The 23,595-nt window shown below is 41.1% G+C and overlaps 1 protein-coding gene across 2 annotated transcripts in view; it reads left to right on the top strand.

The window, feature by feature from the left end:
- The window catches only part of LOC128766000 (interleukin-1 receptor accessory protein-like 1), a 228,151-nt gene that overhangs the window by 100,115 nt on the left and 104,441 nt on the right, over nucleotides 1-23,595 (top strand). For both annotated transcript variants that reach the window (XM_053877321.1, XM_053877311.1), the window contains exons 4-5: nucleotides 2,343-2,529; nucleotides 4,115-4,268. In XM_053877321.1, the coding sequence (XP_053733296.1) occupies nucleotides 2,343-2,529; nucleotides 4,115-4,268 (341 nt within the window). The remainder of the gene's footprint in view (nucleotides 1-2,342; nucleotides 2,530-4,114; nucleotides 4,269-23,595) is intronic.

Below are 23,595 nucleotides of genomic sequence, written 5' to 3'. Positions count from 1 at the left end.
TCTGGTCGAAGTTGTCTGGGATAATCTCCACATCATGTCACATTTGCATCCAAGCATCACGAAGGCGGCACACTTGACTATACGCTGAGCCTTGTCCCTTGAAGGGGATTGTTTGCCGGCTCTGCGATGAGGACCAGAGTGTGTTGGCCTATTCCAGCAGGAAGCTAATATGGCGCAATTATGTAAGGATTTAACATGTTTGTATTTGTGTGTTGATTCAGCTCAATTTGTGTAACCAGCTTTCGAGGGAGAACGAACAATGAAGAGTCCACACGCTGCCAATGTGTTTGGTCTTCGAACAAGGAGGCATTTGCTGCACTTGTGTCAAACATGACAGTCTTATTAGCCGCTCTGGCCGCAAGAAAAGGTGCTCCTATTGAATTCATTGATCATCGAGGACCTTTGCTTCTTCTCGGCGTCTTCAAATAGCACAACTCTCACTCAGAATCAATGGCTTCATTGATCCCGACGTTCAGTTAAGAATTACTCAAGCAGCAGATCCAATCTCAAAACAGCCGTCCCATTGCTAAAGCAGCAGGATTGTTGTGAACGCCGCACGGCTGTGGCTTTCTCTTAACACCTCATCAGAAACCCGAGCGTGTTCTGCATAAATCCCCTGATATTCATTGGCATCCCACTCCGGAGAAGTTGAACTCAAATCAGTCAAGGTGCACAAGATACGCCGAGCAAATGAATTGTGTATTCCACCGTGGGTGAATACTGCGATATCTGCGAGGCCAAGGAAGCAGAACGTTACAAGTAATCTCGAATTCTACCTTCTCTCCGCCTCACGTCGTAAACTCTGCACTCCACCTGAGCAGTTGCAGTACATCAATTGTAGCAAGTAATTTTCTGCTACTTCGCTCCGGATCTGCTCAACATGTGGGAAGCAAAATGCTCAATCAATCATCAAGCGCTCATGACATTCACAGCTGTCGCTACGTATCACTGGCTAATTTCTCCAACCTTGATCACGTCTCGGGGTCAACCCTGTTTGACTTAAAAAGAAAAAATCCAACCTGTTTAAATGTGCTGCACTGTCTTAATACTCACCCTGTGGACAACCATTATGTGGACTTCAACATGCAAATGTTTCTTCTCCAGCAGCGTTGAAGTCACATTCCATAAAGCTGGGCATACAACATGCGGTTTTGGCCCATTTTGACACCATTTTTCATTTGTCTGTGCCGACATAGGCATTTATGACGTCATCGTGATCGGCCGATCAAAATTTAAAAAAATATTATATTGATCCCAATTTCATAACAAGTGAGATGAACTTGGTATTACGGCAAGAAAGACAGCCAGGCAGCTCTGAACCCTCATCCTGATCCGAATACCAACCATAGACTCATGGAAAGGGATGGTTATAGCATTTTGAACCAACTAGGAGGCGCTCATATAATGGGTGAGAACAGCCTTTCGCACCAACCAGTAGGCAGTGTGAATGGGTGATTTATATCCTCTGAAAACCACCCATTCAGGGGGATGATTGCAGACGTATAGGGTGCACTATAAGCCGTTCCTTTTTTTCTCACAGACCAATCCCTGTGGCTTATACAATGACTTGGCTAATAGATTTTTTTTACAGTTTTTTATTGCCGGCTACAGAGCATCTTGCTGCCAAAATAATAAGGCCTATTATTGACCTTAAAGCGCTCAAAATGCGCTGTGTCCGCAGCTCATCAGCCGATCTCATGAGGAACTAGTGAAGCAGCAGCTGAGACCGACTGTGATGCTGGAACGTCGGACACGTGGGGGAAAACTGTCTTCAAAACTGGCGTAGAAGTAATCTTCATGCGTTTTTAAGCCAGGTGCACCACTGACCTTTCTACGGCGCAGACAGCACCACTGCACCGGCGGCATATAGACCGGTGCGGCTTGTGTATGAACAAGATCTATTTACCTTCTTAAATGTAGTGGGTGCGGCTAATATTCTGGTGTGCTCAATAGTCCGGAATTTACCATAACCATCTGCTCCTTTTCCATGTGTCATCATTTCCTGAAATATTTCCAGTTATTTTACAAGCAGACAGACACTGAAAAACATCACCTCTTTGGCAGAGTTAATAAGCAGCAAGGGAAGTAGCTGAATACACGAGTCCCATTCTTGCAGGGTGTACGAACGACTTGATGGAGGATGAAGCCGCCACAAAAGCTTTTCAACACAATTCAAATTCAGTATCTCGGCTGAATGCTGTTTATGCAGCCCAGATTACGATGCGGTTGGGAAAACAGCAGATAGCTTGTGGTCGTTATTTGGATTATTGTGTGTAATGGAATGAACTGTGTGAAAAGGGGTAATAAAACGCTGACTTGTCTCTTCTTTTCTGTCATTGCAGGAATTCCACATACTGCATGAAAGTGTCGATGTCTCTCACGGTGGCGGAGAATGACACAGACCTTTGCTACAACTCCAAAATGAGGTTCTTTGAGAAGGCAGAGTTGAGCAAAAGCAAAGACATCACATGCACTGGGATTGAGGATTACGTACAGCCAGGAGTGGAGCCTCAGATCGAGTGGTACAAGGTGAGACAGGCACCTCACTGACTGTTGCGTTTGTTTGGAACCTCTCTGAACTTTCTGCTCCTATATTGAACTAGCAATACTTGATGTTAGGACACCTTTCTGGTAGAGATTCACTATAATTTTCAGCACTTTTTCATCCAGCAACGGTTCTAACTGCCACTGGATTCACTCGCTTAGTCTGCCAAAGCCAGGCGCTCACATTTCTGTACGGCAACTCCGTTGTGACAAAACACCCTACAATCACTCCAACAATCTAGGAACCATTTTTTTGCCCATAAAAGCTTGGTTTATGTCCCTGAGACTTCAGTCCAAATACTACTTTATATTCATTGACTTAGTTGCCTAGTTTTTTTGGTGTTCAAGGTGCATACTTTATATAGAATTTTTATTTCCTCGATTTAATTGTATTTTTATTGGTTTAATTATATTTGTTGGTTCAGACTAGAAGAAAGAAAAAGATGGATTCAAAATTTTTCTGCAAGGTTCAGTGTCTCTAATGTCACCCATGCACTTTGTGTTTTCTGTATTTGGCTGTTGTTAGAGGAAGAATTGGGAAAAGGCAGGTGGTATATAATACGGCACCAGACCTTTTATCTATCGCAGAAGAGGGAACATAATGTAATCGTAAAAGTTGCTATACACAATTAAAAATGATATAAGTATTGATTTGTGGAAGCAAATACTGCGCAACGCTACTTCTTAGTCCAGTTCAATCCAATGATCTGAATTGTGGTTCCCCTTCAGTCTGAGGTTTGATTTACTTCCCGTATTTATGTACAGAAGAGAGAATTCAGCTGTAATAGAGTGTGTAATAATGGTCTCCAGTGTTTGGAGGTTTTCCTGTGTCAGCAAACGGGGGGGAGAAAGAGGCCCTGACTCAGGAGATATTGTAGTTTTGCTTTATTTTGGGTTGCTGAGGTTCCCCAAGGAGGCGGCAGCCAAGAATCTACACGCCACACCTGTATCCCTGTCGCTTGCCATATTGGAAAACTCTTTTCTATCTCGTTGCTTTCATGTTTGTGGTGTGCTATAATAAACTATAAATGATATAGAACAGAGGTGGCCAAAGTGCGGCCCGGGGACCACATGTGGCCCTTTGCCCAGATATATGCAGCCTTCCTGAGTTATACAGAGAACAACTTTATCATTCACTGTATTCTTCTTCCCCTCCTTTTATTCTTTTTAAGTGGCATTCCTTTAGCAAGCAACAGTGGTCATAACAATATGTCCCGCAAGATAAATAACTAAAAGATATCGGAAGAAAATAGAATATTTACACAATTTCCCCATAGTTCTGTCTCAAAGATATTCCAATATTTAGGATATTATTTTATTTATATCTATTTAGTGAGGTGATATATAATCCAAAAAACATTTAGGCTTATATTGTCTTGGTGTAACGACACTATTTTATGTTTAAGTAACAATTTTTAAGTTACTTTTAAGATAGATTGTCTTCTTTCCATCTGCTTGACGTCCCCTCACCACATGTAGTTTCTATGGAAACTTAATTGCCCACCCGGGGTATAGAACATATGATCTACTTGGAATAAATATGCCTCTAAACTCCGTTCTCTAAATACAGGAATGCAAGCCAAAGCAGTGGAGACAGACCATTGAACGGAGGAGGGACACTCTGTCTATTAAGGAAGTACGAGAAGATGACATTGGGAATTACACTTGTGAATTGCAGTTTGGGAACTTTGTCGTACGGAGAACCACGGAGCTGTCAGTCACAGGTAAGAGAGGGTTCTGAAAAGTTAACCTGTTTCACTTTGCACGCTCTCATTATCAGTCATGGGAAAAATGGTTATGTTGCGGGAGCTTAACCTCTTCCTGAAAGCTCCTGAGTCAACATCAACACTGTCGGCGAGACTTCTCCGGAGATTTAATTGCTAAGTCGTGGGATTCACCCAGAGCTGCTTCAGCACTTTCCCTTTTTAAGGCTGTTGAAATATTTAAGCCTAAAGTGGTGACAGATTGCTTGCTAGTGACACTGTCACTATGAAGGTTGACACAGCAAGGCCCGGATAAGTAGACAGTGGGTAGGAAGAAGTCCGAATGTTCCACCTAGTTAGAGCCTCTTTTTGCATATCTGGTCAGATTCAGATGTGAAGGGAGAAGTCACTTGAAGATGCACTCTTTTAAAGGAAGACTCACAAGTCACTTAATTCCATGTCAGTGTCTGATGAGACCTCTACGGGAACACTAATAAATCCAGTATTCAGGAGTGAATTTATTTCCTCGCGGAGCCATGTGCAGGCTGAAAAGATATTCTAGCATACAATTATGGTTAGATTTTACCTCACTCATGTATTGTTTTGCTCTTGGAAATTTTGTGTTGCTGTGTGATTTATGTAATGCCTTTGTGAACGTTCAGAGGTGCATGCGCCTCATCTATCACCACAGTTATTCTTCTTCAACTTCGAAATGTTTATAACACCTGTTTCAGAAGTTCATTTAGTCATGAATGTTTCATGCACAAAAATGAGACACACTTAACTGACAAGTAATGGTGTGGTGAAGACCACCTAACCGGAGCCCAAGACCAGGGCATCCAGACACCAAGTCAGTCAGACCTTCAGACTTTTGAAGCCAAGTTAAGACCAGACTGAATACAGAACAAATTACTATTTTGTTGCAACTAAAGCGTTTGAATTCTTTATTTATTTTGGGAAAATGCCCACCCTTTCTTTTGTGGAAAGCAATACGTGTGTGGCTATATGACTAATAAACTTATTTGTCTGTATTCTGAATTCAGTTTGGTCTCGTCCCCGTCATAGGACTTGTGCTCGACTTGGTCTCAGGCCCTCAAAGTGTTCTTGTTCACAGCTCTACCTTGAATTAGGTACACAACACTGCTATATAGGACAATGTTTGTTTTTTATATTTTGAATATCACTATGACTTCTAAAAATGTATGTTACACCGGACTCAAAAGAAATCTGCTTGGGGTAGTTCCGTATTTCCATATTTCTGGTAGCTGTGACTCACGCCAGGTCCATTTTTGTCTGAAGCGTGGATGAGGCTTCACACAACATTAGGCCACTGAACTGCGTGAGATGAACTGCATCATGGTGATGTTGACGCATTTAAATGGCCTAATGTCCCAGGAAAAAGTACTTGACAAGTCCGACTCATATCTGTGCTAAGCTTGTTTTGTATCAGTGTGGCCATTCCTGTCACTTTCGGACCCCGCTTGTGTGCTCCCCTTGCTGCGTGCTGCACCTCTGACTGCTGTCCTGGCAGTGGAGACAAAGAGCTGTCGGATCATCTCTGAGAATGTTTACTAAACAGCCTGGGTGCTGGACTCTGTCTTCAAAACATGTATGTATCCTCACGATTTTCAAGACAGTGTACATGCAAACTCTATCTTGACAAGTTAATACTTACAAAGTTTAAAAAAATGATTTATATAATGGACATTGAAAGACTCCTATAAGGTCCGCTGTCAGGAGGTCGACGTTTGAATGTCAACAATAGGCACTTTGCTGTGAGGAAATCCAATTCTTTAGTCATGGAAGTTGTTTTATTCATTTAATTGTGCTCTGTCTATTTTTATAGAGACGCGATATGCCTTTCTAGTTTGGCCATAGCATTGCACAAATGTGATGAAATGAGACTGTTGCAGCATCACATTAGCATAAGCAGCATAAGGGCATGGGTTTCTACAGCATCAGAAGTTCATACTTAACCCTTCTACTACATTTGATTTGGTCTCATTGAAGTCAGTGCTGATCTTCTCCAGCACTTAAACAATGGCGGAGCTCTAATGTTTAATTTAGAACATGATATGGAAGATAAATTTGATCTTCACATTAAATACAATTGCTTTTATTATATGCAACTTCTCCACAAACGTTATATGGACCTTTACCTTCCATCAAAACCACTTCAGGTGCTTTGTGATGTGTAAATAATTTCACCCCATATTAACTTAGAGATACATTCATTTTCAAACCGAATTTTTGTGTTCCATTTGAACTTGCTGTTAGCTTTTTATATCGCTTTTGCTCAGTTCATTGAATCGGAAATTGATCAATATATTTTCTTGAACAGCTGGAGGAGGAAATCAGGTGTCATAAATGTCTAAAAATCTGCAGAAATATTGTTGAAATGAATCCTTTTATAGAAAATTGCTTATCTATTGAAGGTAATACATGTATTATTTATCATAGGGGCTCAGTCTGGTCCCTTTATAACAGCTGCTGTCTGTTTTTAGTTGGAATGATGGTGGACAAACTTGCCAGGCATTTGAAAATGCGTGTGATGCTTGGTCGCCATAGCAAAGATCGCCGAAGTCTAGTGACATCACTGGAGGCCTCACAACTCTGTAAACTGGCTCAGGAGTGGAGAAGGCCACAAGCAATAGCAATGAGGATTGTCTACCATTTTTGAGGGAGAAGTGCGAGTAAACTACGGACTTATTGTTATTCACTCCCTCGGCAGAATTTGAGTCTGAACATTGGTCGGCCCCTTAATGGTGAACAGAGATGAAGATGAACTTGGTGTTATGCTCTCTGAAGAAAGGTCAACAGTACAATATGTATAATGCATGTAAATAAACTTAACTTACTAATTTCCTGGCAAGTATTGACAGTGCTGCTGCTCGCCGGAGCGTCAATAACATATTCAGTTTTGTTTATGTTGAAAACGTGGGTGTTTAAGGCAGTTAATTTCACAACTTTCAGGCCAAAAGGTTCCTGTACAGCAATGAAAGAATAGTGGCAAAGTACCAACGACACCGATGGTTGCCTCTTCTCCCCAGTTCTTCTAAGTTACTTCTCCTATTTCTAATGATGCGCTAGATCATTTGGGGTGAACAGGCTTCCACGCTCAGTGGCTTCATTAGAACATCCAGCTACCGCACAACAGTTCAGCATCTCTTCTCTGATACTGAAGCGCTTGTTTACCTGCACCAAATGAATCCGCCGACAGGAGTCTTGCAACGTCATCAAAGCACATTTCTGGATCTCACTTAGTGCAACACTGTTCTCAAGTTGCATTCAGTTTTAAACAAATTCAAGTTCTAATTCAACCAAAAAAATAACTCTGTAGATGATACATGATCATTTCACACTGCATATTTATGCATATTTTCAGGGGCTGCTCAGCCAAAAACTAGGCACACAGGAAGTAGGCCTTGAGTCGGAAACTTTATTTCTAGTTATGTGCATCTGAGGCAAGTCTGTCTGAGTCAGGTCTAGACAACACCATCAAGCAACACTCATTGAATTATGTTCTTTAATAAACAGCACTAATATCTGGTTCCCGACTGAGCGATTGGAATCTATGTTGTCTTTTTAAAATAAAATACTGGGATATGTAGGTTACACCAACTGATGTCTTGGATGAAGTATCTCACGATGCTGTGATGAAATACGTACATAAAGGATCGGCTGCTTCGCTGTGTAAAATAGAAGCCCAGAGAAGCGAATGAGATTTGGCTGATTCTATTAACCTGCTCGTGTGATTTTAAATGGAGGCGCGGATGTTGAGGGAGTAAATAAGCAGCGATGCTAATCTTGTATTTGGACGGTAATGTGTCAAATTGATGCGATTCCAGAGCCTGAAGTGGTGTTGTTTTTCAGACAAGCTGATTCCGAGCCAATTTTGTCTTGAACTCTAGCTTCTTACGACTGGTACCAAAAGAGCTTCCACTGTTCTACTCTTCGATGTATCTAACAACATGCTATTCAAAATTGGCAATTGACAAATAAACTAAATCACATTTTGTCTTAATTTAAATAAAATATAATTTAAAAAAAACATGTTTAAATGCCACTACTGTTTTTAACTGTGTTGCCACTCAATGTCCTCATGTTTACATAGCCTGTGGATATTTTAGCGAATGATAATAAATGATGGTGATCAATTTCAGTCGATGAAAATAAATGGAAACTGCCTTCTCACTTAATGATAAAGTGATTTTATCCAAAATCATGACTCATCAGAGCCCACTTAAGATTCCATACCTACGCCTTTGCACCAGCATATCAAAAGGTTACGGTGTCAAAGGAAATTGCTTTTTTGAACGGAATAAAGCAAGACGTTAAGGTGAAATACCTATTACTTTAAAGATGCCTATCTTGCCAAATTACGTTCATAATCGCAGAGGTGGAACAGGTCACTTTTTATTTTAGTTTCCACCTCACTTGGATATTAAGGCTCCGTGCTAATGTTGCACTTTCTTTGAACGAATGCCAAACTCATTAAATGGCATGACTGAGAGGCTTTCCCCAGGGTCGCCTCACCTCCGCGTGGCTGAGATGCCACTGTGGTTTGGAACAAGTCCACTTGTCCTTCAGTAATCCACGGTGGTTGGTTGTATTTCCTTTGATAAAATGTTTTTTTAAACATGAAAAATATGGAAGGTACTTTTCTTGGGGGGTGTGCGGGACATGAATGTGAACCAATACAATGGCATGTCCAAAAACTGTCCAACATCCTGTTGACTGAACGATTTTAAGGCACTTAAATGTAGTTCAAAAATTAACTTGATCTTTTTTTGTGTGTGTAAATGAAACTCATGATCTTGTCATTTCTGGACTGCACTCGCGGGAGGGAACAGCGACCATGAGATTATTCAAACAGTGATTTTATTTGACATGAATACATTTTAAAATAGGAATCTGAAACACAAGAAAAATGCAAAATAGCGATCTTAAACAGGGGCTTCTTCACCTTCTGAACCTTCTTTAGTAGATCCAATAGTAGGTGGTTGCTGGACAGAAACCCTCCAGCATCTACCCTCAGTCGACTGGCAACAATAGTGCGAGTGCTTCTGCACAAGGGCTGGAAAATCTCAGAGATTCACTGCCAAAATACCGTATGTCAGAGGAGTGCATTGCCCTGTGCAGGTGACTAGCACAGTTAGAACACTAATGTACTTGTATTTATAAGACGCTGCTATAAACTGCCTGTGAAGAACTACTGTATTAAAATAGCACAAGATTACATTGTTCGATTAGTACTTTTTTCAAATATACACTGTAGATGATCAGATTGCCATTGGCAACACACTTCAAAATAATTTTTAAAAAACTGAAGTGATGCTCTCAGGGATGATGGAGGACTTTCTTTATTGTTTTGTTCTGCACTATCACTCTGTCATGCCTCCTTTCAGTCACTTCAAGTTTTAATCCTTGAAAGCTCTTAAGAGAGTCTTGTGTCCTTTCCTGCTCTTCTATTGTCTCCAGGAGAGTAGAAATTAAGAAAACGGGGAGGATATTTCATTTTCATTTGTACTTTAACGAGTGCAACCCGCCATAAGCAAGACTTTTATGACTCAATAAAGTGAGTCTTTTGTGGCACATAATTGGGGGCTGACCATCAAACTCTTTGAGTGAATGGTAAGTGTTAGTTTTTTTTTTGTTTTTTTCTCACCTTCTACCATCACTGACGGAAGCTGCAGGAGGTACTTCATCCCTCTTCACCTGGAGACAGCAGCTATATATATATATATATATATATATATATATATATATATATAGATATATATATATACAGAATTTGTGATTAATTAATCTCAATAAATCGTTTAATGGTCTAAGAATATTGCCACAATATATGCCACAAGAAACCAAATTTTTCACTTTGAATGAATTTGGTATATTGTGGCAGGACAAAGGAATAGGAGTCACAGGTCAAGTTCTGTGTGTAGTTTATTCAGTGCCACACCCCCAAGCACCTGCTACAATATTACTGAATCAAATGTTGGAGCCATACATACATTCAAACAACAAAATATTGTTTATTTTAAATCAGTTTGACACTAGCACAATAAATCACAATGCTGTAAAAGAACTATATTCACGTTTTTATATCAACTTACTTAAACTATAGCTCTTTTCATGTCAGATATATATATATATATATATATATATATATATATATATATATATATATATATATATATATACACACTCACGATGGAAAGAGCAACTCAAATTCTGAAAATGCTTTATAAAACGAAATGGTCAAAGTTAGTGCCTGCTGTTCCATCAAAGGCTGAATCCCCTCCTGCGGCCTGCTCGCTTCCAGCCAGGCTCCATCTATCAACCAATTCTCAACTCTGCTCAAATGTAGCAACAGTTCCTGTGACTCACTCTGGTCCCAGGAATCACTTCCTACCTCTGTGGTGGCAAGTGATTGGCAGGTCAACAATATTTCTCCTCATATCACATTCAATAAACTGGTCTTTTTGGGATGAGACAAAAACAGATGATCAGATAAAAAAAAAATTTAAAAAAAAATATAAAAATATAAATATATATATATATATATCATTGGATCACGATGTATTTATAATTAAAATGTGAATGGTTAGGAGGGCATTTTAACAAATCCTCATACGTCTGCTTGTTCAGAGCTGCCTTGACTTATTGGGCGTCTCTCGAAGAACACAGCTGCTTTTGTTTGCGTGACATTGTTTGCTGCTGGGAGGCAGTGACAGTTTGTTGGCCGCATATTTCGGAATGCATGTTTTCCCCAGCACAGGCTGGCAGATCCGCGCTCGCTGAGCAAACTTGCGAGTGAGAGTGTCCAGGAATTGGTTTGGTTTGGCCGACTTCCCTCAAGGTGAGATGACTTTGAATGCTGGCCGACTGTTTGATGAGGTGGCACTTTCTGGGCACCAAGCAAACAAAGGACTATCTCCCTTGGAACGTTGTCTCGAGATGCGGGACAGAGGCTAGACTGGATTTTCATACATTGTAATTGCTCTGTTAATGGACAGATAATCTCTTGGTTGAGGGTTTTATCAGTGGTGTGACCATGTCAGTGCCCTTGAGCGGGAGCCACTTTGCTTGATAGGTGCTGGCCGTGATCATTGGAAAGCTGTAATGCCAAAGGCTGTGAACCAAAAAGTTGGGCTTTTGAAGTTGTACTAGACAGAGTGTAGTTATAGCAGACCATCTAAGGACATCATGCCGTTTCTGAATTCAGATCCCATGTTAGTCAGGCAGAAAAACAAGACCAAAGAATGGAGAACTACACTATTGATTTAAGACAGGCGAATACAAAAGAGTCTGGAGAAAGTCAAGAGTAACTGGGCACAGCAACTATGGAGGAAGATGCTGAGCTAAAATGTGAAAAGACAGTGGCATAAAGAATGGGCCCTCCTGCTGACCTGATGTATGACATCAAGATCAGGCCGTCCCTCGAGACAGTTTTACTTTATCAAAATTTGTACACTATGAAGTATTTGATCACAGGAATAAGTCGATTTGGCAAATATTAGAAAGCACATAGTTTGGGTTTTGGGCATTATGGCCCAAAACTATAATCTTAAAAAAGTTGAGATATATATATATATATATATATATATATATATATATATATATATATATATATATATATATACACACACACACACACATTTTTTTTTTTTACTAATTTACTTTCAGATATTCTAAGAAAGCAGTCAATACAAATAACTCAAAATTTGTTTTGCTTTTATTTGACCAACAGCTCCTGCAATTAAAGTTCCAGCTGTTGTCACCACATGTCAACACTCCCTCCTGCAGTTCTCCGCTATTGTTCTCATAAATAATGTTGTTCAAATGGGGCAGAGGAACTTCACTTCCATAGTTTTCAGCAAGTGGATAAACGGACTCACTTCCTCTGTGGGTAACATGTCTTCCACAATGTGCTTCATTGAGAGTCATATTTCTGCCCCTTGGCTGGATCCCCCTGTTTAAGATGGAATATGTTGGTTTTGCTACCACCATTTGTGGCAAAGGGCCTCAGACCAACTTTGCAGCATGTACTGCACGTCTGCCTGTGATACTGTAAGTAAGTGTGTATACATTCGGTGTGCCACCAGCTAACTCTTTAGCACTTCGATTCAAAAACAAACTTGCAGTTGTTTGTTAAAATAAATACTTTGGTATCGACAGTTTTTGAAAGGGACTCACTTTAAGGAACCTAGTCCGAGGACCCACATGCAGCAGACTGAGACTGGAGGTTGAGTTCAATAAATTTAATAACACGAAACACACTCAACTTCTAATCACGAAGGAGGTTGAATACAAAAACAAACTAATACTATTACAAACAGAAGGCCAGAAAAACAAAGAAAATTCAAAAACACAAGATGGCGGCAGAGTCCAAACCAACAAATGCAGAACAAACAACTGAATAAATTCAACAAGCGTCGTTGAGCGTGACAGAGTCCAACAAACAAGTACATGAGCATGTGACAAACAAGGAAAGTCTACAGCATTGAGGGAAGAGGAACCAGGTTATCAGGCACAGACACGCTGGAAAATAAAAGGTCAGTAAAACTCAGGAACGAAAATCGCATGGCAAAATGTCCACGGTCCGGAGAGGAATCATCCAAGATGTCGAGATGAACACGACAGGTCATACCAGGGAGAAAGCATGTGACCAACTGGCGCCGGTTGTCATTTGGCCGGTGTTCAGATAGTGATTGGCTTCAGGTGTGTGTGTGTGTCTGTGGCGGGAAAAATACTCCCAATCCTGGAAGAGAGGCACAAAAAAAGGCAGGAGCAGCAAACAGTCCAAACCAAATTGAACAGATTGTGTGGTCCGTGACACTCACAAGCCCACAATAATGAACATATTAATAATACTACATATGTTTACAGTGACAGGTTATATAGCTGAATTTAATGTCAACTATTTCTGAAGTTTATTCAGGTTATCTTCAAGAATTACTAGTCTTCGTGTTGGCCATTTTCTTTTTCATATAATCCAAAATTTGTCAGATGAAGAAAACAGTGTCATTTTTATTGCCATTGCCACCCGTTTATTGATGCAAATGTCTGAATAACTGTGCAGCCCACAGTGGTTAGTTCTTCAGTTTCCTTGTGGGTTTTCCCGTGGCACCTTCCTCCACAGAGTTCAGATATTGACTCTACAGTAATATAGCCTTGTCTAACTGTATCGGCTCTTAGAATATTCAGCTGACGTAAATATTTTTCAATTGCCTTATGTGATTCAGTAGCTGCGTAAGATGTGTCTAAGAAATACAGGACGTGAGCAGATTTCTCTTCTTCTAAAACTGAGGTTTCATTTATTATTGTTTGAATGGCGCAGCTGTTTAAACATAAAAACTAGATCCTGTTGGCAGCAAAAATCATGTCTCACCACAATCTTCCAGTCTCCTACAGTCGCAGTCTTACAGACTCATGCGTGATCATTTCAACGTGGGGGAAAAGACATTCCAGGTGCACTTAATTAACCTTCATTAGATGTCTCCTCATTACGCATCACACGCGCTGATCCTCACAAGCGTGCGACTAAATCACTCCCATTATCCAGGTCTGCATCTCGAGGTGCCACGGATGAATATTTATGGCAACCACAAACAACGACATCAGTCGCTGAGCAGGTGAATCCAAGCAACAGATGGGAATCTGTTGTGAGCAGATGGTGAAAAAATTCAAAAAGGTCATGCTGTCTGGTGCCGGAGTTTCTGCTGCAGCACATTTATTTGGACTTTTTTTTTTTTTTTCACGTAGGAAGACAGGAAATAATCCGACGGCATGAAAGCAGGATCAAAAGCTTACAGCGCCTAATTACCAAACGTAGCCATGGCTTCGACGATCTCGCTGTGGTCTGACAGAAATGAGGGGGGTGGTCATCAACATTTCTGTCTTTATTAACACTGTTGACCCGAGAAGACACTTTCATTTACTTCACCATGCAAAATGCAGCTCCCTTTATCGCCCCCCACTGGACACCACTTTGGGCTTGACACCAGGGACTTTGGTTTGTTTTTAGATCAACAGAAAATACTTTGTTTTTGCCATGATTCAAGACAGTTGTTGGATTATGGAATGTTAATTTTATTTATTAGATTTCATGTTGTGAAGGAACAAAAAACATAGTGAATGCATGTGCAGCTGCCAGGCTTTTGTAATTGGTCATTCAAGAGGTGACACATTTAGTACTGACCGATGCAGTAAGAAACAATGCAACTTCAAATGTAAACTTGCACATGAAAGGTGTGTATGTGTCCCTTCAGCAACATAATTCAATTTGTTTAGTGTGGTGTTTAAAGAGGAAAGTAATGTACTGTTTTGTTCTTTATTTTTGTTTCTCCCATTTTTTTGTCTATTTTACTTGGGTTTTTGCAAGTTATACATATCCTACTCTTTCAATGGTTAAATTAAATGTTATAAATTCAAATTCAAATATATATTTAGCACACACTTCTAATTAAACGTTTTCTGTTTTCTTTAATATTTTTATATAATTTTTTTTCGTATATTTCCCTGCTATAGGGAGTAATGCAGAGGTGGGCACTTTAATCTCCCAAGGGGTCAAAAAAAGGAGGGCAAGAGAAAATTGAAAATAAAAATCAAGTGATGACATCATGTGCGATTATGAAATTGCACTTTAAAAATGCCCAGAAAATGTTGGTTAGTTGTGTTTTATTTAATTTAAACCACATTCCATTGACAGACTCTCAATGTGTCTCATACATTTCAAAATCTACTTTCAATTCTGATGTATGTTTAGGGACAAGAAATACTCCTTAAATGGCCAACAGAAAAAAATAATAATCAAACAAAGTTTCAGTTGCGTCATAATAAACAAAAAATGGATGCACAATACAAAAATGTCATGGACAATATCAGTTTTCTAGTTTCACCTTGACACCAGGAGGGCCACATAAATACAGCCAAAGGGCCCCTGGGCCACACTTTGCCCAGGTCTGGAGTAATGTATTGTGTTGGCTTTATTTTTTTAACTAAATTTTGCACCATATTTTCAGGTGGCGTGCCTTCATGTCGACACTCTGACTCTTAAAACATGGAAGACTCATAGAGGTCAGCTTTCAAAGAGGTTGAGATGACACTAGAAACAGAAACACTACGATTTAAGCAAACTTTTTTGCTGAAAAAAACAAAAACAAAAGCGAATCCTTCTCACTGATCATGCAGCGCGCTCTTCTCCGCTTCCGTCACGTGTTGTCAAACATCTTTCAATAAACAAGCTGCGCTTACAAACGCTTCTCTGAAACACTACATCTGGGACGTCTAATTAAGATGATGTGCTACATCATTAATGCCGTCCCGTGGCTTATTAGCACTCGCTCAGCGCTATAGATCCAAGTTGTGAAAGTCAGTGCTAAACAGGTGTTAATGCGCTCCCGAAAATCTCGGTTGGAGGCGATGAAAAGGGGGAAGCCTGCAATATTTAGCATTACAAAAACAATGTGTCTTGAATCTTTCTTTTCTCTTAGTTTGGAGAAGTGTCCCGTCAAGGACACAGGAGTGGAGCATCAATCCGTAGATCCCCACTGAGATAGGGCTCTGGGAAGGACAGCAGACATGACTAATGCTTAACTTAAGTGAGCTCTGATCAATATGGAGGCATAAATTAGTCTGATGTTAATGAGTTGGAGACTCTAGTTTTACAGTAGCTGCATTCTAAGTGGCTTCAGGGAGGTGAAGGCTCTTCTGCGAGGGTAATTGTAATTCATTCCGCATGGACTAAAAGAATGGAAAAAAGGTGGTTGCACTTCAGATATGGGGACCAACCCAACCTCAAAGTGGATTTTTGCGTCCTATGGTGACACCAAACTCAGGCATTGGTTTGACGCGTAGGTGTTTCAGCGGCGTAAAACTGTTTTCCTTCCCCGCGTGATGTTCCTGGCCTGCTGGATTTGGAAGGACGATCGGTAGCACCATTACAATGTAGCGCCCTCCCATCAACAACCCTAACCGAAACCTTCCTGTTATGTGACGTGCTGCCCACGGCATCAGGATGCGCCAGGGAACGTGGAGTATGTGCTTCAGTTGAAAGCCTAATGCGTCAACATGCAACACTGATGGCTGCCTTCAGGGGCACCATAGGACGCAAAAGTCCACTTCCAAGGTTAATATGTTACGCCATGGCAAGGAGGATGTGTTGAGGGAAACATAATGTATGTTCCACTAATAAACCACTTTTACCCTGGAATGTTTTGCATTAAATATCATTGAAATATTCAATGAATTGTGAATATATAGTGCGATCATCCGCAAGCACAAAGACACTAATGCTGACTGCATGAACTAAAAGATGGTGGTTGCACTTCAGATATGGGGACCAACGCGTAGGTGTTTCAGTGGCGTAAAACTGTTTTCCTTCCCCGTGTGATGTTCCTGGCCTGCTGGATTTGGAAGGACGATCAGAAGCGGCATTACAATATAGCGCCATCCCATCAACAACCCTAACTTAAACCTTCCTTTTACGTGACGTGCTGCCCACGGCATCAGGATGCGCCAGGGAACGTGGAGTATGTGTAAGCCTAATGCGTCAACATGCAACACTGATGGCTGCCTTCGGGGGCAGCAGAGGACGCAAAAGTCCACTTCCAATGTTAATATGTTACGCCATGGCAAGGAGGGAAATATACTGTATGTTCCACAAATAAACCGCTTTTACCCCGGAATGTTTTGGATTAAATATCATTGAAATATTCAATAGAATATTGTGAATATTTAGTGCGATCATCCGCAAGCACAAAGACGCTAATGCTGATTCATTATTTATGAAGAATGAATGTGTCTCTTTGTGTATTTTTAGATTTAGGCGACTGCCACGACTCACAAGTTTATTAAGTGCCCCATTTATTTTGGATGTAGATTGCCTCTGATGTGGACAGTGTTGAATCGAGTCTAGTGAGGTCAGCTTTGCCTGCACTTCAGCCGCTTAGAGAAGAGGAGAGAAGAAGAAGTAAGTGCACTTCAACTGGTTATGAAGAGCCTTTTCACGTTCTGGCCAAATGACCTGACAAATGTGACGTGGCACAGCAAGTTGAAATATTACAAATCTATGGTCAAGACAGTCAGGTCAGTTTTGGGGTTGATACATCATAAATTTGAAAAGCCGGCCGCTGATAAGGCACATACAGTATGAGAAACAATAAGATGCCTCTACTAAAGTCAGCAACCATGGTAAGAAGAAATATTTGTATCCTAACTGGAGCTAGGGCTTTAAGAGATTAATGTCTACGAATTAATCATAGACAAAAATGATTTATAAAGCAGATTATTCACATGTAAATATTCACCATTATCCCTGATGTTTAAACTTGTATGGGCTGATTTAACTTGAATGTGATCAGTCTGGTGTCAGCTGATTCTCCTGCAGGGTTTTTTCCTTCATCTTTACCACTTTCTCCATTACTAAAGACATGAAATGTATCAAACAGGATGTATGGTATTATTTAGCAAAGAGAGGAACATGTTAAATAACTCTAAATGTGTTTTATATAAGCCACTATTTGCTTTGTTGACAGCGCTACAAGCCTTTATGCCCTCAGTGAGAATCAGAAATGTAAACTATGAAAATAAAGACCATTAAATGAGCCGGTGTTGTAGGTGCAAATATTTTCATTTTCTGTGAAAAAATTGAACATTCATACATCCATAAACTCATGAATAACCTCAGTCATCCTCGAACTGCAGCAGGTGACTCCTTGCTTTACAAACCCATCAAGACACAGGGCCGTTCTTCAGATGTGATATTCAGCTGTCAACATCATTTTCTTTCATTCATTCACCAAAATAAATAACTGTCTCAAAATAGAGTGAAGAACATTCCCTGGCCCATCCTTCAACAACCAGCTCCTTGTGGCAACGCCAGTCGTTGCCCCGGGTTGTGGGGGTTGTTGACCCCTATTTGAGTTGCTCCATACCATCAAGAGGGCCCCATGTCAGTTGCACGCTGCTCACCTTTGCCAGACCTTTGTCTCATACGGGTGGCAGTTTCAATCCACTTCCTGGTTACATTGGCATCTTTTCTCTGGTTGCTCTGGTTGGTTGAGGTGGAGAATAAAGGCTGCAGCAACCCACCTTTAACAGTACACCAGTCTCCATATTGACTGGCTGATGCTCAAGATGACCCCAGAAGGGAACCAGATTATTTTGGTTCCCCCAAATTTCTTTTGTGAGCCACTGTGATGTAAGTAGAAAAACTGCTGTAATACAAACAATTGAGTAAGATGAAAGTTCAGATATTTGTGGCTTCTTTTCTGACAACCTGTCATCGATTTGTGCCTCTGGAGTGACTTCTTTTGTGGAGCTTGTTTGAGTTGTCTGTTGGCAAGTGGATGGTCCATCACTTTCAGGCGATCACACTCAGGTAGACAGAGGCAGGGGAGGTCTTTCTTATTTAACATAATAATATAAGGCAACATTTCAGTTTCTCTTAAAATGCTCTTAATAGCTTCCACGGCTTCTCATAAGGGATTTCCTACGCTGGCTCCTGGTGACCCACTTTGAATGTACAATTAATTTCAGGTTGTCCTTTTATTGGAAACTGCGTCTACTGTATCGTGCATGAATTAAAAACACCATTAGGCAAAGTCAAATTGTTAGAATAAATCTAGCACACCAGGTAAGCAAATTTTAAAAGGTGGAATCCACATTTTAAAAAGGCAGTGGGCGGCTGAAGTTTCTGGAGCCCCTGGTGTCCCGTACAGGGGACGGAAAAGTGAGTTGGGCGGACGACCCGGCAGTGCTGGAGTGAGTGTTGATGTGCAGCAGTTCAGAGATGAAAGGCAAATTGAATGTGCTGCTCCCAAGTCTACGCTCATGAGGAGTCACTCTGCTGGCACTAAAGTGGCTTCATGTTGATGTTTAAATAGTCCCGGGCGCAGGGGAGATGCAACTTGAAGGATGGAGCATTTTGCAAGCAAATAAGATACAAATGCATACCCTGGGAGGAGATGATATAGTTCATGGAAGGTGGGGGTGAGACTTCAGAACGCTGCTGGACCTGAGTAGATGCTGCAGCGCAAAGCTGGAGAATGATTTGTGCTTTCCAATATACGCCTGAATGTACCGCACACACCATCTGTATATTGTGCAATCGTTTATTCTTGAGGCAACCTGTCAGGCGAGCAGAAACTCTCTCAGGAGCTATTTAATTAACCAAACACGGGCCAGCAAGAGTAATCCAGACAATTCTCTTCAAGTTATTTCCTTTGTGCATATAGCAAACTGAAATGACTCCTGTCATCATTCCCACTGTACCACTTTCCAGGCGTGAGTGTAAGCCTTCTAAATAATCCAGACCAAACCTAATACATATTCTTTTTCATGTTTTACGATTGACTATAAAAACTCAATAAGTTTAAGTAACACACAACAATTTTTTTAAGCAAATTCCTTGTTTTTAGGGAATACCTGTCGCTAAATCACATCTGGAAGTAATTCAAGTGGAAATTGTTAACCTATCAAAACAGATGAAAATTATATATATATATATATATATATATATATATATATATATATATATAGTGGTAACTCAGTTTTCAAACGTCCCGGACTTCAAACAAATCGGAGTTCGAAACAAAAAGTACGAGATTTTCTTGCTTCGGATTTCAAACGAATATCCAGAACTCGAACACCCCCGAAAAAATTAGCGTGCGCAGACCGGTCAGCTGACCCACAACGCGCTTTGTTATTGTGTACAACGCAGCCTCTATATGCAGATGTATCCCATTAGCTACATTTACTAACTGTCTTTTCTTCATATTGAGGTGTAAAACCTTTCCTGTCTCCGCACTGGACCGTGGTAGAGTGTCACAGGGGAGGTGCTTGCTCTCCACACCTCCGAGGCTGGAGCGCTCACTCCAGGGTTTGATGTCCTGTTGTGGGCTCCGACAGGGATGAGGCGAGTCTGGGACAGAGCGTGACTTGGTTTATGACTTTGTCACAGCCAAACTGCACAGAAGCGCACATTCAGAGCTGGACACGCACCGGGCACCTCTTCACTTCTGGAGAGACGTCACTCACTCGGCAACCCCTCCCACATGCAGCGGCCACACACATAGAGGAACAGCCACCTGCAGCAGACACTCTACATTCACTCCTACAAAAGACCATTTTAAGGCTTGGAACGCATTATTTCTTTTTCAATTCACTGTAATGGGAAAAATCGGATTTCGAACAAATCGGTTCTCAAACGGCCGTCTGAAACGGATTGTGGTCGAGAACCGAGTTACCACTGTATATATATCTTTCACATCTTTCAAAACACCATTCACAATTGTAGATGTTGACGGGAAAAGTATTTTAAAGGTGGAAGTACATGTTGACTTGCGGATCTCAGGCTATGCCGGAGTGTGGAAGCCCTGTTGGAGAAGGCGCGATTTAAGTCAATTCCAAAGTGGTCAGTGAGCCAGTGCAGTGAAGCAAAAACTGCGGTGATCTGCTGGTGGACAGTCGGAGGCGTGATAGAGGTTTCTTGGTTGACACCAGTGAGGAGTGAGTTTCAGTCGTCCAGAATGAGTATGCGTTTCTTTGTCAGTGTGTGAGAGCATGGGTTTGATGTAAAAAAAAAAAATGGGAGGATGTATTTGGACGGGCTGCGATCAGGGAAGCGATATGAAGAGATATGTCAGGGAAAGTCTAGTATTGATGTTTGTTCAGTAATCCAACTGATGACATCATCAAGAGGCACAAGCACAGCTGCGATGCTAGATGTATCAGTGTGATGTCCACATGATCCTGGACAGACATGTTGTGACACTAGTATCAGGCTTCAACATATATGTGGTGGCTGTGAGATTAGCTCAACAGAAGGGAGTTCTGTTGAACTAACTCAGGTAAGGGACATTTACTCTCCATGTAAAATCTGCACCACCATCACGCTGGGTGAGATTGCTCGCATCAAAGAACGGTACACGTTCAAAACCATTGTATTTTTTTGCCTTTAAATGCTGTCAGTGTCCACATCTGCCGCAGGAAGCATGTCTGAATAAGGACGCGACTAAAAGCCTGTGGTGAATCTCTGCTGGCGTTTCTTTCATCACCTTTGAAAAAAGGATGCACAAAGGGCTCAAAATGTAGTGGCACAGTGCACTGCACCGTTCGGTGGTTTTAATTATGTGTGTCAGTGTGATTCCAGGAGCTGCTGAATACTTCTATTGTGCCACCAGGCTGTTGCCCGGTGGCTGCAGTGGAGTTTGGTGTGTTATTGAGTGACCAAAGAATGCTATTTCCTGTTTTGTGTTTTCCACATTTGTATTATCCTGTTTTGTTTTGTTCATTTCTTAAACACACCTTTCACCTCATTCTGTTTATTTTCAGGATTTAACTGCTGGTACAATTTATAGTAGTATTGATTATTACAATTTTTATTTCCTTGTTTTCCTTAGCTAGTAACAGATGTTGAATCATACACTTATGGAAAGAATATGTGCGTGAATGAACAATGCACACCAGGGTTTCTCAAGAAATTGGTTTGAAAAACATACATGTAATTTAAGTGCAATAACAAGGTGCTCAAACATCTTTCTGGATTGTTATTGTTATTAAGGATTTATGTTGTGTTTTTATTTATTTATTTATTTATTGCCAACTGCAAATGAAGAGTCAACGTGGGCTACAAACTTTCAAAATGACAAGATCAGCATCATTTTTTGCTGCCACTGTCCCCGTAAATGAACACACAGTCCCATCCCCAATAAGACCACCCCGGCGTCTCACATGTCAGCAGTGCCTGAACCTAATTCCAGCTCTGTTTAATAACCTGAACAAGTGGGGGAATGCATTTGGATATGGAATATCTGTCCAGGTTTGTGGTGCTGGAGATGTCGGTCTACAGCTGTGCGTGTAGTCTGTGCCTCTCTCAAGACACAGCGAGAGAGAGTGCGAAAGGCGACCATAAACTCAAGTGGTCTTAAAGCATAGCAATTTATATTCCCCGCACGCCAGTCGAGGAAATTTAATTCATCTCATATCTGTGACAGATCTGGGGCATGTTGAAATTAGATTGTAATTTTAATGACCCGTCTTTCACAATTCAAATAGATAAGAGGTCGATCTATGGTGCACTCTAAGTGGCCCGCTCTGGCAGTAACAAAAAAAGCCTTGGCATGTTTTGTTGTGCGTCACTCGTGTTGTGGACCTGTGCTGTCAACAAGTCAAGCCTAGTCATGAACCGTCAGTCAGTGGTGCCACTGACCACTGTCATGTTGGACAACTCGCAGGCCAGGGGGAAGTGTGACTTACATCGGAGATGGGAAAAGTTGTTTTCTTGTTCAATGCGGTTTAATTTTAAAAAGTACAATTGAAAATTTTTGTTTTTTTGCATGAATCCCTGCCTATTCACTGCCCCCAAAATTACAATTGCATTCAGTATTGCAGCATTTTTATCGGCCATCTTCAGTGGTCATGATCCCATGGAATGAGAGGTTAGTGGAGTGGAGATAAATGAGTTAGTGAATTGCACACGGTCACTGTTTCCAGCCAACAGAATCTTCGTTCTGTGGACCGGAGAATACGTTGGTCCGCCTCCTTGATCTGTCCAGTCATCTGTCCTTGCACACAGTGATCAGTTAAGCTTCTCTGATGTGTAGTTCTGTAGCTGAATATTATTTGTTATCATCATAAATAGATGAGCGCCATCTCTAGTCATCATCTAAAGAGCTTTGCACCGCCACCTTAGCACCACTCTGAAGGGAGTTTCATGCTGAGCACTGTCCTCCATCACGCCTGTCCAGTTTAAGCTTCAATCTCACATAGAAAGGGAAGTCATCCAAAATATCCCTCCTCAAAAACTGCTGACCTTTTCCTTGGACACTGAGACCCGGACAGACATTTCATCACCTTCATCTCTCGAATCGACATCCAAGAATATTTGTACAGCGAGCACCACTACATGCTTTTATATTTAATGAGAAGCAGTAGACATACTGTAATAGACCTAAGTTCTTTGGGTCCCCAAATCGCAGAGTCAGCTGTGGCTATCCAGTCAGCTATCCACAAGACAGCCGATAGTTCATGGGTTGGCAGGACGAAATGTATGTCCTTAAATTCATGATTGTCTCGTGAGATATTGAAAACCATGCATGGCAAAAGGTAGTGGGGTTTAGAAGGTGTGTGAGGTGTTTCCTTTTAATTCACCGCAGTACAATTTGAGGGCCTCCCCGGAGATAAGGGATTGAGTGTGGTTACACAAACTTGTGATGTGGGGCAACACATTGGAGAAGCCATCCCTACTGGCAACAAGCGTCGACCACTGACCTGCTTAAACAACTGGAAAACTCCACACAACCGTCAGCTGTTTGTAAGCTGATGTCTTGTGGGGTTTAAA

The sequence above is a fragment of the Synchiropus splendidus genome, chromosome 1, assembly GCF_027744825.2.
Source record: "Synchiropus splendidus isolate RoL2022-P1 chromosome 1, RoL_Sspl_1.0, whole genome shotgun sequence".
NCBI classification, from domain to species: Eukaryota; Metazoa; Chordata; class Actinopteri; order Syngnathiformes; family Callionymidae; genus Synchiropus; species Synchiropus splendidus.
The sequence above is the reverse complement of the archived record's forward strand: the minus strand, read 5'-3'. Positions and strand labels throughout refer to the sequence as shown.